General features: G+C 39.0%; 1 protein-coding gene across 2 annotated transcripts in view; it reads right to left on the bottom strand.

Moving 5' to 3' along the window:
- The window catches only part of CPPED1 (calcineurin like phosphoesterase domain containing 1), a 56,151-nt gene that overhangs the window by 9,704 nt on the left and 28,247 nt on the right, over window positions 1-18,200 (bottom strand). For both annotated transcript variants that reach the window (XM_054270635.1, XM_054270634.1), the window contains one exon: window positions 5,543-5,965. In XM_054270635.1, coding sequence (XP_054126610.1) covers window positions 5,543-5,965 — 423 coding nt within the window. The remainder of the gene's footprint in view (window positions 1-5,542; window positions 5,966-18,200) is intronic.

The following is an 18,200-nucleotide window of genomic DNA, read 5'->3' as shown; positions in this document are numbered from 1 at the left end:
CAATGTGGTCGGTTCAAGAGTAATACCTGTTCTCTCAACAGTTTTGCACTCCAAAATGACGTTCTTTCAGCTTCCCTACAAGTGCCACATTAACCATAGGCATTTTTTGCTGCACCTTTTTTCCTCCCCCGGGCACGTGGTGTATCTCATCTTTTCAAGACTCCAGTGCTACACAAGGAATTAATATTTAGAAGTCTTTGAAAACAAAATCTCTTCAGTGGAACAGAATTGATTTTATCTCATTGCAATTTCAGAGTGCTCCCATTGCCTCATCTGCTAAGCAGGTGTTACAGCAGCAAAGAAAGATGTGAAAGCATCAGTGACAGCACTGTTAACTGCTCACTGCTCAGCCAGCTCTCAGACTCTGTTATAAAAAAACAACAAACCCAATAATTTCCCAACAGAGCATCAGAAGAAGGAAACAGTCCCACTGGTAAGTATTGGGGATCAACATCCTCTCTTTCATAAGCTCTTTGGTCAGCCCTCAGTAGCACACAGAATTATTCTGTGTAGCCCTTTTGAAGCTCTCTGTTGTTCCTCCTCAGAAGAGCTGTATGAATAAAAGAGAACTGAGTAATTAGAATTTACATTGCACAGCTCTATAAGCATCTCAATAGAAATACCCCATGCACTCTTGTTTGCAAACATTATCCTGCAAATATGCAGGAAACCTCTGCCTTAAATTTGCCAAAACTGTAGCCAAATTGTAGCCAAAAGAATCAGGAGTTTGGTGTGGCTGGTGGTCAGTAGGAGACCAAATATTATTTTGAAAAGTATATTGATGTTGAAAGCTACTTTCTGTAACACAATACTAAATGGAGCTACATAGAGAAGGATTTTGGTGTCACTTATTTTTCCTATATAATAAGGGGAGAAACAACAGGCATAGCCAGAGGGTGATTCCAGATCACCTAATTAGAGCACTGGTCTAAATAAGCCTTTAGAGGTCCTGTCTCTAGAAGGTCACTGTTCTTCAAGTTCATTTTTGTGAATGCCTCTTGTGAATGCCTACTTTTTTCCATCTGAAAGTGATGCTTTCTCACAGAGCTGGAACAAACCCCAAACAGTCCTGGATTGCTGTGTGCTCTAAGGATCAAGAAGAAGCTTTAGTCCAGTGGATAAAACTGATTTAAAATTTTTTTCTGAGAAAAAATATCACTTAATGTCCTTACAGAATATATGCATATTGTATTTGCTGCTGAATTTCTGGAAAAACAATTAAAAAAATCTATGTTTGTGTATGTCCATGCAAGATTTCCAGTACCATACCTGGGAAACTTCTTACATAGAATATATCAAATGTGGTCACTCTACCTGGGTCATAAGTGCATAATTGCAATCTTGAAAGAGGTTGATCTAAATCACTGAAGTTGAGAGTATTTAAATTATCTTAAATACTGACACATAAGCAATGAGATTACTCACTCAATGTATGGGCTTTGCCAAAATCGAGGTCTCAATGGCAGGAAGATGAAAATATTACTCCCCTGTCAACTCTGATTACACAACAAAGAAAATAATGAAACATAGCATATGTTGTCTGGTAAATTTTAGAAACAACAGCTTTCAACACTCCATGCTTTAATTCTGTGCTCAAATATATCTCAGCTGTGGATGTTCTGAGAGCTTCTTCTTCTTTTAACACTGCTCTCCTGTCACAACATTTCTAAGAGGAGAATGTAGATATATCACACACTTTTAATGAGTAAAGGTGTTAGAAGTTACAGCACCTCCAGTCACAAATATATTGAAAAAAAATACCATTTAATGAAGTTAGGTTGTTATTTTTGCCCCTATGTGCACATTAAGTAATTTTAACCACATCTGAAAAATTGCTTTGAAGACACTTGGATGAATTTAAAGCTTTTTAATTAAAAAAAGCTGAAGACTGTAGGGAATTTCCTTCTGTATATTTCTATCTCTGGTCTAGTTATTTTCTTTAAGATGCATCTCAGCTACATAGACCACATATTCTTAATCTAACTGTGAAACAAGATCTCTTTTCAACCCTGTTGGTGAAAAACCATCTATTAATTTAGGTTTTATTCAACAGAGCTGCTAAACATGTTTAGACATTTCCTTAAATGCTTTAGTTGATTTGTGCCATTAAGAAACATTTATTGCTATATTGTATTACCTAACATAAGTAATGCTCAGTGTGTCACTGATGGTTCTAAGGACAAAAAGTGTTTAAAAGACTGTATATAGCTCACCAAAAATATACATACTTTTCAGGTCATAGAAAAAATATTTAATGTCCTAAGAAAATTTTACTGGAATGAGGTATGCAAGAAAAAGTAGGTCTTCTATTACATAAACTGCCTGATTTGAAAACTTAATTTGCTGCTTATGTTTATCAAAGACACATGACTTGCAGACCAGATTTTTTGGCTAGACCATTACTACTTCTTTATTTTCCCTACAATGCTAAGAGGAAACCTATTTATATCAGCACTGTAAAATCCTTAAAAGCTGAATATGCATTTCTTGCAGCAGAGTCGAGTGACTCCAGCAGATCTCACAGATGAGAACGTCAGGTCAGCTCTTTCACAGCTCTTGCACACAGGATTTTTCTGTACTTAATGTCTGCATGTGGAAGAGACAGAGCTTTGACAACTTTGGCTTAACTTGCAGAAGTTATTCCAATACACCTTCAGAAAGGTATCTCTGCTTAAATCCTAAACTCTGCTCTCAACTGAGTTGGTTTTCACTGTGACCAAAATCACATTTTCAAGGACAACAGTTCTTGTGATGCTCTTAAAAAATCCATGGTCTAGCAGGATTTCTTACACATGCAGCTTACAAGTATGGTTTAACTTTGCACAGTAGTAATACACATTTACAAGTGCCAGATTTTCAATTATAAATATTTATCATAAGGACATGATTTTATCTTTAATTAGCCCAACTGTTAAGGACACTTCTAATGTGAGAAATGCAATTCAGTATTTCATACCAGATGTAGCCTCTACAGTTAGTCTTTTATCTCTGCTTGTAATGAGCAGATACTTACAACAAAACCATTCTGTAACAAGGGAGCAATTAGAAAATAATAACTACAGAAGGTCTGGGCTTTGGAATTAAAATAAAAAATTTCTGAAGTTGCATACCTCATTTTAAAGCACCTGTGACTATATGACCAATATGACCATACTTTAATTATCTATTTCCTACACAATCCATATGAATTTCTTTGTTCTCATAAAGACCATGAATTTCTTTGTTCTTTGTTCTTGACTAGATTATCTTTCCTTTCCTGTACCTCTCTAACCTGCTGAGTTATGCCTCCATGTCTGACACTTCTAGAAAATGATAAACATGAGAACTGGGGTAATTCCAGGTTTGATCCTGGGTTATAAACAACTGAAATATGATGCTCATCTTATAATGCCAAACACCCTAAACCATGCATGTCACTGACATAATGACACAACAAATATGGTTACAAGCATTGAAACAGCAAGAGGCAGAAGGAAGGGAGGAAGGAAGGACAGGTGACAGGTTGGGGAAGAAGAACAGGGTAGCTTGGTGGTCTCCTATAAAGGCACACTGACTTTTTTTTCCAGAATAGTTACACCAATTTTCTAAATTTAAAAAAGCAAAGTATGTTGGGATTTCATTGGCAATATCCTGTGTTTTAATCTTCCAAGAATGTATGAAATGAACTGGGGAAAAACAGTTTCATGTCCAATGATGTGCTAAACTTGATTGTTTTTTAGCAAAGCAGAGGTTCAGAAAACAAGCATTGTCCTTGCATCTCTGTGCCTCTACACCACCATGCCAACAGCCTCTCTGCAACCCACTGAGACCTCAGTGGTCTCACAAAAGCTGCTCTTAAGCAGAATAATAAAATAGAAACAGAACGCACCTGTTACTAAGGTAACTCTGAGCCAACTTCTGATTCTGCTCATTTTTCTCAGCAGTCTGAGTTACTGAGCTGCTTGTTCTCTGTATTCATTTCATTAGCAAAATGTTTGATTATTGGCTTGCAAACGTTACCTATGGAGTCAGTGTATAGTAAGGAGCATGCCAAAGATCAGTGTTTAAACACACTCATTAGGGAACCAAACAACTTATTAGAGATGGGAATGAGGGACACAAGGAGAAATGATGGAGGGAACAGAAAGGTGGCACAGAAAGGAGTTTGGGAATTTCTTCCCTGGAGTTGTATTGCTCATTCCCATTCCACACCTTTCCCCCATCATTTGAAGCCTTCCCAACTTCTGCTTAAGCCTCTGGACACCCTTCTAAGAAACACCACAATGTAACAACAACGTTACAGTGATAATGTTTCTTTCACCTCTTGATGAATTATATTCCCAGTACTGAGTGTTAATTGTTAGCAAACCAACTGGATGACAGAAAATCCTAGCAAAGAACTGTTTTGGTTCCCACATTAATGCCAGTTTCCTGGGATACACTCATGAACTAGGATGTGCTGCAGTCCATGGTACACAGGCAGCCACAGCTGCCCAGCTCTCCAAGAGCAACACTTCCCACTATATTAACACTAACACAAAAATGGAAAGATATGAGGTGTTCTCAGCGTGTCTCCTTATGGGGAAAAAAATCCCACTTGTAAATCTTGAATCTGCAAATATATCAGTGCCCTGGAGAGCCCTCAGATAACTGTGAATTTTGGCCCTACTGATTGGAAACAGTAGGAGACTGAGAGCTTGGAAATTAGGCTGAGTTGGATGAGGCCAGGCTTAACAATTAGATGGTAAATTTGGAACAAGATCATAAAAAATTTGCATTGTTCAGCAATCCAAATAATGTGCTCTCTTATAGATACAGAGAAAATGACATTGTGATGCAGCAATGGCAGGATGGCAGGAAATTCTCAGGGACTGGCACACTCCAGGAACATGAAGGCAATTACCAGGAAACAATGGGAACAGCATGGAGGAGTAGCTGTGTACTGTGTCTGTCTCCATGGCGCTCAAGTGGCATCACACAAAGCTGAGGGGTTTGGTACAATTACTCATTTAGCACATGCTCCACCTGCCCTTCATCCCAGACATGGCCCCTATTAGAAAGGGATGTGCAAAGGACTGATTTTAGCAGAGCAAGACTTGTTTTAACACTGAATAAATCTGGGGTGCATTACACTCTTGGTTTAAAATTGGCTCAGTGTGGGAGAAAGCAACCTCCAAGGTAATTCTGAATTCTGTTTCCACGTTTTATGTAAAACATAAATTCTGTATTTTTCTCCTATGGCAATACCTGATCTTCCCCTCTGTAGGCAAGAAAAATTCAGGTTGTCTTGTATCTGTCAGTACATGAAAAATGGAAACCTTGCTATTTATGCTAAGGAACTTTTCATGTTTAGCTTTTTACTTCTCACTCAAAGTTTTAAATTTTGTCCAGTACTTTTTACAGGTGAGTAGATTCAGTTGATAATTCTGATCTATGGGAAACAATGAGGCTTATAAGCTGTATTCAAAAATTCCTTGAAAACGGTACCATTTAAGTTAAATGTATTTTGTCCGGCAGCAGAGCCATTAGAATTTGAAACAAAAATTCAAGTTTGAGAAAATACCTGCTTTATGAAACTTTTCCATTATCTGCTGGCGAACTGATTTCTCCAAGTTGAAGTAATCATCATCTTCATCAGGTTGGCTCAGAAACAGAGGGATGTGCTGAAACACAATTATGTGCTTACATTTCTGCTTTGCAGCAACAGCCAGCTGCTCATCAAGCCAGGCATCCTGGGCTTGCCTTAACTCAGGGCACTTGGAAGAATCAAAGTATAGCTGAGAATTCAACACAAGAAAGAAAACACCTCCAACCCAAAAGCTGAAGTAGTCATCTCCCCAGTTCTGGCAATAATCATCTATGGTTTCTCTGGATGGAGTATTGCCAATATCATGATTCCCACTGACAAATACCAGTGGTATGTCCTGGTCAGTGTTTTTCAGAACATTCTTTAAATCTTGCTCTTGGTTTTTTTTCCATCGGGTTCCTAAAGAAAAAAAAATACAAAACATTTGAGTGTTTATGTTTTTTGCTCACCTTCATTGTTAGGTTTTGTTAATGGAACTGTGCATAGGAAGAAAATATTGTGTATTCGATGTGATCATGATGAAAACATCTCCACTTTATCCCTGTGCATCCACCCAGCCCAGTCCCTCCCTTCCCAAGGCTGCAGCCATTTCCAGGAGCTGCCCCAAAGGCAGGCTCTGGACAGCACCCAGCAGAGAGCACAGCAGAAGGTGAAGCCATGGCCACTGCTTTGCACCAGGAGCTGCAGCTGATTCTTTTCATCCACAGACTCATGATGTGCTGAAAAAATGCAGCAGCCTGGGATGGTGCAACAGCACAAGTGTAAAAACCAGGCCAACTTCTGGCTTATATTTTATGGCTGTGCAACAAAATTAAAGGTTGTTGTTCGTTGTTTTGGGTTTTTTTTTTTTTTTTCATTACAGGAACTATTTTAACAGCAAAAATTTAATCAGTGTCTTGTGATGACTTATTTATTGATGAGTCTCTGTTAATAATAAGAATGCCATTAAATTGAAAAAAAAATAGTTGTGTCCTTGAGTATTTTTCCCTGCAATTTATTTATATTCATATGCATATCCATACAGGTACTCTTCTGGATGTCAGGAATTTGTCATAGCCTACAAAGATTTATTGTATTGACAGATTGACTTACAATCACTGAAAAAATTCAGAAAGGAAGTTTTAAAAGGGTAGGTATTTTCCTCTAATGATTACAGAGGTTTTCCTGTGTTTTCTAAGGACTTGTCTTTAACTAGAGGCCATTGACAAGATTATTATTAATTAATTAAATGAACATGTATAAATTAGTTTTGTCCTGCAATATATAACACACATAGAGCATGGGCCCATTTCACAAATAATAACTCCATTTTTTAACCAAAAGCTGTAACAGGATTTTTACAAGAACTCTGAATTCAGGTTTCTAACATACACAGGTCTGTGCCAATCAGTTGTGTACTTTTAATTGTGTTTTTTACACATACCTTATACACAGAAATGCATAAATAGCTTCCTGTATTGCAATTCCTGTATTTTATGAGATAAAAGAAGTTTTTACAATTTCTTCAAAATACTCATGATGAATATGTTGACAAACACTGACCCTTATTAACAAACATTTTATTTTACATACCCTACAGTTATAGGCTTTAGTGCCACGTTATTGCTGTTACCACAATTCTACAGCTTTATAAAAATACTGAGAAAAAAACCCCATATTAGGTATAAATTGTGGCTAAATGTAAATTGATATGAGGTGCATTAAGTCAAAATCCACAACTCTCTTGGGTTTAACTGCTGGAGGGTAGAAAGTTATTGTAGGAAAAACTTTGAGTAACTTGACAAATACTGAGCATATGACACCCAGGGGAGTCTGGAAAGTACTGGAAAGCAGATCACTTTTTGGGGTATATTAATGGTCAGTTTAGGCTGTTCTTGTTAATCCCAGAAAAAAACAGGGCAAATAACACCTATATTACTTGGAGATGCTGAATTCTTAAAAACAAGAAATTCAAATAAACCTGGCACATTGCTGTCCACAGGGTAAGGAACCTGGCTGAGAGTGCTGCTTTTACTGCCACTTCCCATTTTCCTATGGAAAGAGTTGGACATTTCAAGCTCTAAATATGAAAATATTGGGGGAGGAGGGTGGGGAAATGCAAGGGGGGAAGGCTCTGTTCAGATCCATGTAAACACGTTATACCATGTTAAACTCCATGCTATCACTTTGGGAAATTTAGCTAACAGTTGCCAAATATAAAGACATTTATGCAAAAGTTACAGAAATAATTTGCAGAATTATGTATACCTCTTCCCAGTGGTGAAATTCAAGCTCTGGAGACTAACACTTAGATTAGATTTCTCGACAGCAGGGCACTGATTCCCTCATTTAATGAAATATTATTTCTATAGCAACAGAGAAACATATTCAGTGTTTATTGCAGAAAACAGATTGCTCAAAATGGAAAACAAGGTCTCTGCCCAAGAGCCTAGGAAATCCTACTAAGGAGAGATTGGTTTAGAACAACTGCATCTTGGCTTGACCTGCTTGGCAGAAGGTAAAAACAATTTCAAAAGAAGAGAATCCCACAGAGATAAAAGTGGGATAAAGTGGAGGAATGTCTCAGGACCCCTTGTACAGTGCTGGAGAGGAAGGGCTCAGCTGTCCCAGCAGCCCTGAGCTGCACCACCACAACACACAACACACAATGTGTGCCACTGGAGCCCTCCTGAGGCACCTCCCCAATTTACATCTGAGGTAAGGAACAGGTAAAGAGGACAAAGACAGTGGTAAAGAAGAAAGCCATTGGAAAATTAAAGTGGTCCCTGCCACAGCATAAAAAACATCCTTTTAATCTCTCTCAGGCACAGAGCTATAATATCTAATTATTCCAATTTTTATGAAGAATATTTCTGTTTGATGGACATGTATTTCTTTGGCTTAGAGGGAGCTTTGTTGTAGGTGAATAGAAAAATAATATAGTGCCAAAAGGCAATATGAAAAAATTATTTGTGAAGTGCCAGGGTAGATGCAACTGAAATAAATTTCTGTGATGTTTATCCTGGCATCATCTGCAGTGACATTTTTAAATTCCAGGCCACAATTTTCTGTCTTTATGCTAGGTAGTGTAAATAAAGTTTTGCCCTGAGATAAATTATTTCACAAATTAATAGCCCATAAAGGGCAGCTTGGCTTTTATGAAAAACATGAAAGTGAGAACTGTTGCTGGTGCAGTTGTGTGCAATTTTGCACAGCTTCCCAGCCTATCGTTTTTGAAAGCTGAGTGATGTGAACAGGAGCATGAAGGTGCAATGTCACCATGCCTGTTGTTTCCTGCTGTGTATCCCTGTTTGCCTCAGCAGCTCCAGTGTTCTGTCCTGCACTGCTTAAAGGAACCAAGACAAGCAGCCTTCTTCACACACTGAAAGAGCAGATTTCAAGACAGTACTTTTACAGCACTTTTGCTAGAGCTGTCTTCAGTCAGCAGAATTACAGATTATTCTACCAAAGAAATAATCCTTTAGGTACTAATCCTTAGTTACAATTTCCTTTGGTACTCCACAGAAGGGAGTGCCACTGTAAGACTGGGTTGGGTTTAGCTTTTGTAAGGCACCAGCTTTTAAAAACAACTTAGAGCATTGTTTCCCTCCAAGCTGTATCTGCAAAGCTGATGGTAATTTTTGTATAACACAATCCTACAATCCTTCCTGTACAGTAACCCCCAACAACACTGTAACTTTTCCTCCAGAAGTATTCCAAATGAAAAATTATCAATTAATTAACAACAGTACCAGTTTTTCTACTGATATGAATCAGGAGGGGGAAGGGGGGAATTATGATGCCATTATGAGGTGGTACCCCCAGGCATTCCTGGCTTGGTGTTAGGTGAAGTCTGAGTACTCCCCCCAAGGCAAGAGAAGCCTTTAGCTCAGACATCTTCAAATAATTTAACAATATGCAAAAATGTGGCACAATCATTTCCTGCATTTCTCATTACTCGCTCTCTGTATTTTAATGTATCTTAAGTGTCCCAAACTTAGAAGAGCTGCAATCACATTGTTTTTTAATGGAAAGCACAAATTTTCAGTTTGAAGAAGAAAAGAAAAAGAAAAATCAAGTTTTATGCCAGCAACACTCTTGAAAGGCCCTGATGTGACAACTGCAATCTGTTTAACATTTAACCCAAGAGACTGCATACATTGCAGACAAAAATACTATAGGAAACATCAAATAGAAATAGTACCTACATTTGATAAAAGCAAAATACAAAATGTCAAAACACCAGCTATGAAAACAAGATTTAGAAAAGCACTGGGCCCATTCCTTCTGTAATTTATGATGGTACCAGAAGTACTCTGACATCAAAAGACAACTAATTATCGTTGAAAGCAATCACATGATTGTTAAGAAACAACAACAGATAGATTTGTGTATTTTCCTGGGCCTTACAGTGCATCACAATTGCTTCAATCAAAAAATCTAAGTATTTTGAGTCTTGAGATATTTGTCCTGTTTTGTGTTTTCACGACTGCCTGCAATTGCCCTACTCCTCCATTTAAAGGACCTCCCCTAGCACTATTCACTAAATTTCTGGGGAGAAGGGGGTCCAAGGCTATACTCAAACATGCTCTGGAGGAAATGTTTGAGGTTACCTCCATCTCTGTGGGAAAGCAGCCTCCTCCTGTCAAACTAGGGGTGCCTTTCATCCCTGCTCTTGCCTTGGATACCTGGCTGTTGGCTCCAGACTAAGAGGGCTACAAGGAAGATCCTACACTGTCCCTGTCTGCTGACCCCTCCCCAGGGACAGCCCTGCTGGGGCTACTGTCACTTGGAAGACATCACAGGTCCAAAACCAATGGTATCATCAACACCACTCTGTACCTGTCAGGCTCCTCCTGCAGCTGCATCTGACTGCTCTGAATTAACATAAAAATCTGAGCTCCAACCCTGCCATTTTTCAAAGCACCAACCCACAGCATCTCTTCAGAGCACTGATGGAGATGGAGCTTCCCCACCCCAGAGCTCTGACACTGCTCCTCACTGTGCTGCCTTCTCTCCTGCCTTTCCCCAGGGCCAGACTCTTCCCTCTGCTCATCTCTTTACAGTTGATCATCCCATAAAAGTGATTCTCTCGTGGGCTGTGAGTGGAATGAAACACTTTGGTCTCCATGTTCTCTTTTGTCCTGGGAAGCTACAAAAATGTGATAATGGAGAGGGCACTGCATAGAAAGGAAACTTCCCTGGCACCCAGTTCAGCCTTACCAGTGCTCTTCATTGTTTCTTGCTTTAAAATTAAAAACTTCCCCTCTGGTGTCTGCTGTAATGAACTAATGCAACACACTGTGTCATTCCAAATGATTATGTGCAGGAATAAGCTGATCCATTTTAATAAACCCATTATGGTCATGTTCTGAAATAGTTTTTTTTTGCTTTAGTCTGTGCTGTAATAGCTAAAATGTCTCCTCTTTCTTCTTTAGACATATATATTTATAATCTTCAAATAGCCTGAAGACAATTTTATGATGAAAAAAAATTATACAGTTAAAAATAATGTAAATATGACTATATCCACTCCTGAACAAACTGATTGACTACTCAGTTTAACTTTCAAAGAACATCAGTTCCAGTGAAAAGCAGAATCTGGAATACTCATTTGTCTACAGCTGTGACTATTTTTTTGTACACTTGAAACAAGTAATAATCTGTTCTGAGGTTCAAAAAATGATCACACAAAAATTTTCCTACATGAAAATATAAATTAATTTTATTATATAACTTTGAACATTAAAACAAAAAGAAATTTTAACTCTAGTTTAAGCTAACAATGAACAATTATTACATTAAAGCAATTACAAAATTCCCAACTGAACAAGGAAGCCTATTAGGGGATCAACTGCTCCTGGTTTCAGTGCATGACATTAAATATAATGACTGCAAATGCTGACATTTTTCTGAGTGCCAGCCACACAGGTGCCCACAGAACAACCTAATTCATGGCATTTATTGCTCCATGTTCTGCTGTGAAAATAAGCATTATCCTTCACTTAAGCTCAACTCTGCTCTTATCCTTGCTCATCTCCCAGCAACACAGAGCTGTCACAACAAGCAGAGGCCACCACTGCCTTTGGGTCTGTGCTTTGGATGAAATCATCACAAACAGAAAAAACCCTCTATGTTACAGTACCAAAACCAAACTTAATTTAAAAAACTTCATAAAAAGATCCAGTACTTGTACTAGATTTTTAGTACTGTCTCTAGTACTTGTATCATAAATGTAAGATCTGAGAAAATTGTGTAGCTAATTACATCTCCAAGATTTTAATATTCAGAGATATTGATCTGCTGATCAGATTTCTAAATTCATCTGTAGACTAGACTAGGGAACATGGTCTAAAATACAACTAAATGTGTACTTTCTGAAGATTAAGCATTTGCTTCTGGTTTCTCTGCAATATAACCCTGTTGGACTTGTGTGGAGATCTCTGATGCTTCCCTACTCTGGGCTGATTAGAGCAAATTTAATTTCACAGTAAGCTGTTTGAGGCTTTGAACGCTCCATTAGGTTTTACTAGAATCAGATAATTGCTACAAAATGTTTATTTATGCAACCACAGTGGCATTTCTTTAAACCCTTATTATTAGATATTTAACAACTAATGTGCTGCTTACCCAAATCCTTAGCCATTATTAATTAACATTGGTGTAAGAGTATGGAGAAGAAAATAGCCAAGAATCATTTTGGTTTGGATTCCATCCTACCAAGCATATCAGAGTTAGGTTACAACAGCAGAAGAAACAGAGGCAGTGAGTTTAGTTAGATTACACTACTTTGTGGTCAGGAAACTAGGTCACACCTAAACACTGCCCTATTGATCAGGCAGTAACATATTAATAGAAATGTTACCTTGCACTCAAACAAATACAACCTTTACCTATACCCTGACTCAGTATAAACATTTCAAAGCCTCTGCTTCTGCCTTGCACCTAAAAAGCCAATCTGTGTCTTTTCTACTTCATGCTCTATTACAATTCTCCACTGACAAAGATTCAGGAATTGGGATTTAGCTGACAATTTTGCTGAAACTGCAAGTGACACTGGAATACAGCTGCCTCCTCCCCAGCTGTGCCACGCTGCTGGGAGCTAAAAAAATACACAAACTTGCTTTTGTTAGTCAACCAAGCAGACAGTTCAAATAGCAAAAAAGGTAAATATAGTAAAGGTGAAATGCTTACAGCCATTTTTAAAGGTGGAGCCTATTTTAAGACACAATTTTTTGACCTGCTCATATGCCTTCTATATGGACAAATCAAACATCAGCATTCATGTTCTTGCCTTCTAGATGAGAAAGGAACTTTTTTGAGAATTACTATAACTTTAGTTAAAATTAAAACTTGACAAAATATCTCCTTATATACATGCCTCACTTAAGGGCTAGCAGTGCAGCCTAATTTTATCTGGCCAAATTTAAAAAATAAATTAATTTTCCTTTGTTTAAGCAAAATTGGTTATTTAATGGTAGTTTAAAAGCAGTAGCAGTATTAAAAGCAGTTCACAGGTTTTTTCCTTTGTGGAATGTCTTACCAAATCACTGTATATAGCATTAAGAACTTGAATTGGACCTGACATTTTTCTGTAATTTATTCAGTTCACAAATGTATAAATGGCAGCTTGTGCATTTGCATGCGGATTTCAGCAGTACACTCCTCTCCTTTGCTGTGTGCAAAACCCACCAGCAGCAGATCTCCAGCTTCCAACACCTCGTCCCTGCAGTGTGTGACACAACAAGCACGAGTGCAGCACCTGCCTGGCCAAGGACAGCCCAGCTGCAAAGCAGCTGCAAATGCACAGCTCTGCACAGAAAAGGCCTGGGTGATACTCCTAATAAGGAAGAACACACATGGCCAAATGACTGTGGACTTCATCAAGTGTAATAAAAGTGGACATTTCCTCAATGTTCCTTTTTAGTGGATCCTGAACTAAAAGACAGGTAAAACTTCCTGGGGCCTACCAACTTCAGCTCTTACATAACCAAAGTATTCACTGACCTTTCCCGACCAGCCCAATATGGTTTTTAATTAAGAGAAATCAGAACATTCACAAATAGGTTTTAAACAATAATACTTTGACTAGGAACATTTGCTATGGTGTGTACTTTCCCCAGTCTAAAAAATTAGGCAAATTAAAGAGGTTTCTTTAGAGGTGCTTGGAATTATATGCTGCAGCCCGTGTCTCAAGATTTATTGTCTATAAAAATTACATTTTTGGAGGGAGTCAAGTTAAGGCACTCCATATTTGACAGAAAGAGAGAGACAAGTATTTTGGACCATGGCAGTTGCACATCCAATATGGGCATGGGAAAGAAGCTCAAGCTAATGCAGTTGTGATTCTCCCAGGTGAGAGGATGCCTTCAAAGGCTACTGTGATTATAAACTAAAATGAAGCCATACCACTGTCTGGCCACCAGAACCATCAGTTCTGATGTTCCTCAGCTCTGCAGCTTGTCTATTCTGAATGTAAATAACTTCACTCTCCTCTGTGGACGTGTCACAGCTCATAAGAGGGACTAATTGTATAAAAGGCAGTATGCCCATCTCATCTCATATTCTGATAATCAAATTGTCAAGCAGGAGTCAAATGGAGAAGTACTGATTTGAAAAACTGTCACTTACTTTCTGTCTAAATAGGAACTCAGAATCCCAACATTTGGCACCTGTTTTAAAAATCTTGTTGCGCATTATTGCCTGTTTTATTATACGAAGAAACACTGCATGGGAGAGAGGATAGGGTATATAATTTTGAGGAGACATGCAGTTTCACTTTTCACATAAAGAACATACTGTTGCCCAAAATTGTAATTAGCTGAACTGAGCTGATGTGCCTTATTGAGGCTTTATGGAGGAGTTAAGAGCGTTAGCGGAACGTGCGAATTCCTGGGGGAAAACGCAAACCGGTGATGCACACACAGACACAGAGTCCAGGCTGCAGGCAGGGGGAGCTGGCTGGCACCAGAGAGTGTCCCAGAAGAGCTGGGGCCCCTGCAAGCAGCAGCAGGACAGCCACACATCCTGGCTGTAGGCAGGGGCTCGATGCCTGAAGGACAGAAAGCAGGAGACAGACAGAGGAAGGCACTGGGCAGAGAGAGCACCTGCATGCCCTGCAGTCCCACAGTGATTCTGACACTGACAATTCTCTCCCAAATTCATGACTGCTTTTTACAGGATGCCAGCCATGGAAGGTAAGTCTGTACCCTTCACCAGCACAAGCTGCTGTAGCTCTGGGGCCTTACCTGGCTGTTTTTTCCCCATTACACAAAGTAATCTTCTAGCAGCTTTCAAGGCTGCAGTGCCTCAGTGACCACAAACATCAGCAATGAGCTGTGTAGAGTTGGGGCACCTCTGTTTTCAGCTTGTCTATTGTCAGGGCCTTTTCTGTCACCTCCTGTTTAAACTATTCACAGTAACAACACATGCCCGGGCTCACAGCCTGAAACACACATTAGATGGCTCAGAAAAACATGAAAATATGTAACAGACACAGTCCTGGAAGCTCTTACAATCCAAGTGCAGCCTAACAAAGAGAGTGAGAGATACAGACAGCAAGCACACCAAGGAGCAATAAGAAAACATTACTAGATATGACTGCAGCTCTGTAAAGCTGATTGAAACAATCACATGTTTTAGGATGTTCAACTTAAAAAATATACATTTATAAAAGCACAAATAGTGAAATGTGTTCTAAATAATGATTTGAAAACCTTTAATTAAACAATTTAATAATATGAAACAAAGGTATCAAAAAAATAGAAAAATGTCACTACTTGGGCTTAATTGACAGAAAAGGCTGATGTGAGATTACAGCACTGCATGACCTGGGTAAGGAATGTGTATATTAGAGATTATTATACCTTCACATTAACTAAAATAATTAGCAAAGTGTTCACAGTGTATTTCAAGTGCCATAATAGTAAATTCCAATGATTTTGATTTCTTGTAATTAACATATACACACAAATGAATTTAAAACTGCAAGCATAAACATTACTTGCTCACTGATCCATTATAACACTGCTAACAGATCAAGCTTAATCAAGTTCTATCAGGTTTTTTGTGATTATACACATTATTAGACAAGTCTCGTTTCATTTAGTCTCTAAACAGCGACATTTTATTACAGTCAGAGTTAAGTAAGTTTGAAAGAGACTTGCTGTCTTATTCTTAGAGCCATGTAGCCAGAACAATTAATGAAAAAAAATTAAACACCTGGACTAAATAACTCACATAAATAACTTTCCCAGCTAGAACTATTAAGTTACTGATAGCAGTAGCATCATTAAAAAAATGCAGTTAAACAATTTTCTCTGAAGGAATTCAGCCACTTAAAAATAGTTGTTGGATTCTCAGCTTCACAGTCAGTGTTTCTCAGTGGCTTTAGCAGGGTGACCTTGGCTGCCAACAGCTGAATTCTCTGCTGCTGTAACAAAAGGTGCTGAAATGCTGATGCTGTTTCCTGGACACCAATCTACACTGGAGGTACCAATCTACACTGGAGGTATGAGATGGAGAAGGAAGCACAATGTTCATGTTAAACTGGAACGGGAGGGACAAGAAAGAAGATGGGGGAATTTGCCCCACGTGTGGAGGGCACTATTCTAATGAAACAAACACCATCCTCATTGAACTTGAGTCAGGATTGGGGAAGAGCTCAGCCACTAAAGGTGGGATTTTGGCACACACCACCCAAAAAGGGCAAAAGAATGGATTAAGTCTCCTATGAGCAACTTGAAACTATATTGCCCTGGGACTTATGGGATACGAACATCCCTGACACCTGCTGACAGCAACCCAGGGGATGTGGAAGCCAGGAGGGAGTGTGGGACAATCCCTGGACACAGACAGGCCAACCAGGGCCTGCTCTCCTACTTCTCACAAACACAGGAGTGCTGGGGGTGTGTTAATCCTGGCAGCCTTGGCTGTAGCAGGATTACTGTACTCTCCAAGGTAGAGTTCAAGACCCTGAGGGGAGCAGGAAAGGCAGAGAGCACATCTGGGGCCTCATGACAGCACCCTGGCTCAGTCAGGGATCAGCCACAGGAATGTGTGAGGCTGTTCTGAAAGCAAGAATTTGAGAGGGTTGACAGTGTTCAAAGACAAGGTCCTACAAACACAAGAATGGTCCTTCTGGATACTCAGGGAAGGCAGAGGGAGAGAGAAAAATGTAGAAGAATGATCTGGCTAAATGAAGGACTCATGCCTGATAACCAATGAAAAAAGGACATAAAAGGGAGTTGGAACCTTAAAAGACATACTTGAAAGAAGGAATACTGAAAAAGTACCCAGGTATGCAGGGCTGCTGTAAGGAAAAGTGCTCTGAGGGCTGCAACTAGCAGAAGGCAGCAGAAGCTCCTACTGCTACTTTAGCAATAAAATAATAAAATACAGCCCACTGCTGTGTGAGGCAGTGACAAGCAGCAGGTGCTCAGAGCTTCCCTTGCCTCCCTGCACTGAAACATTCTCCCAGAGCTAATGGAGCACAGGAAACATCAGGGATGGAATCAGCATCTCCTGTAAAGCTTCAATCCAGGCCATCCCATGGGACTGATGGGATGAATCCAAGAGTACTGAGAGAGCTGGCTGATGTCACTGTGAGACACTGCTCTATGATCATCAAAGGGCTGTGGAGCTGGGATCTTGCAGTCTGGATGAGTGGAGAAAAAGATGGGTGAGGAACTGGCTGCTGGACTGGAACTGGACTGCTGGGCTCCAGGTGTATTGGTAAAGGAACCACATGGGAAGTTTTCATAAAACCAAACATAAGGTTCCAACTTGACATGAGAACAGTAACATTTTTAGAAATCAATTCCCAGAGTTTTAGAAAAATGCAGTCAAACACATCATCTGATCAACAATATTTTATAGATTACCATTTTTGTCATATTAGATCATATTATACTTAATGCACACAAATGCCTTCAGAAGGAAGTCCTTCATTGTCATGGTGTATCTAGATGTAAGCATAGAGTTCATAGAAATTATATTCAGTGAGACAGCTGCACTACAAGGTAACACTTAAAATTCTTGATGTGATTGTACCACAATATTAGTGTTACCAAGAATAGATATCCTATTCTGATTATGTAATCAAGAAAAACTTCTGGAAATAATATTCAGAGTACAAACTACTTTTAATCAGCAGCTAAATACCAAGATATGATTACTTCGTTGCTCTAATGACATCTGTAATGGATTCCAAGTGCTGTGCCTGATTGCTTCCCAGCTGATCAGGATTCTGTTCATCACTTCTAGCTGCTGGAATTCTGAGATTTCTTGGAGTTCCTCCGCAAAAGGCTTCAACACTGGTTCAGCTAAATGGCTACAGTGCATGCTTTAAAACAGCCCATCAAAAACTTTACCCTTAGTACTCCATGATAAAACATTTTAAGAGAAGACAGGAAGATCGGTGTTGCCCACTCACTTTTTACCAAGAGGAATTGATTAAAAATCTGTATAACCTCCCTGTCCTTTTAGGCAACTAGTCCAAGACTGCTAATCCACAAATATCTGCACCATAGAGCAAGTCACTGTTATCTCTGTCATCAGTTTAGACAGAAAGACAAAGGGCTGTAAAATTGTCCTTTTATGTACAACTTAATGGTTAAATTGTACTTTTATGTTTATCAACACACAGCAGAGCAAG

The sequence above is a fragment of the Melozone crissalis genome, unplaced genomic scaffold, assembly GCF_028551555.1.
Source record: "Melozone crissalis strain CALT ecotype California unplaced genomic scaffold, PUWL_Pcris_2 ptg000012l_1, whole genome shotgun sequence".
Classification (NCBI taxonomy): domain Eukaryota; kingdom Metazoa; phylum Chordata; class Aves; order Passeriformes; family Passerellidae; genus Melozone; species Melozone crissalis.
Note: the sequence above shows the minus strand (reverse complement) of the source record. Positions and strands in the feature narration are given on the sequence as shown.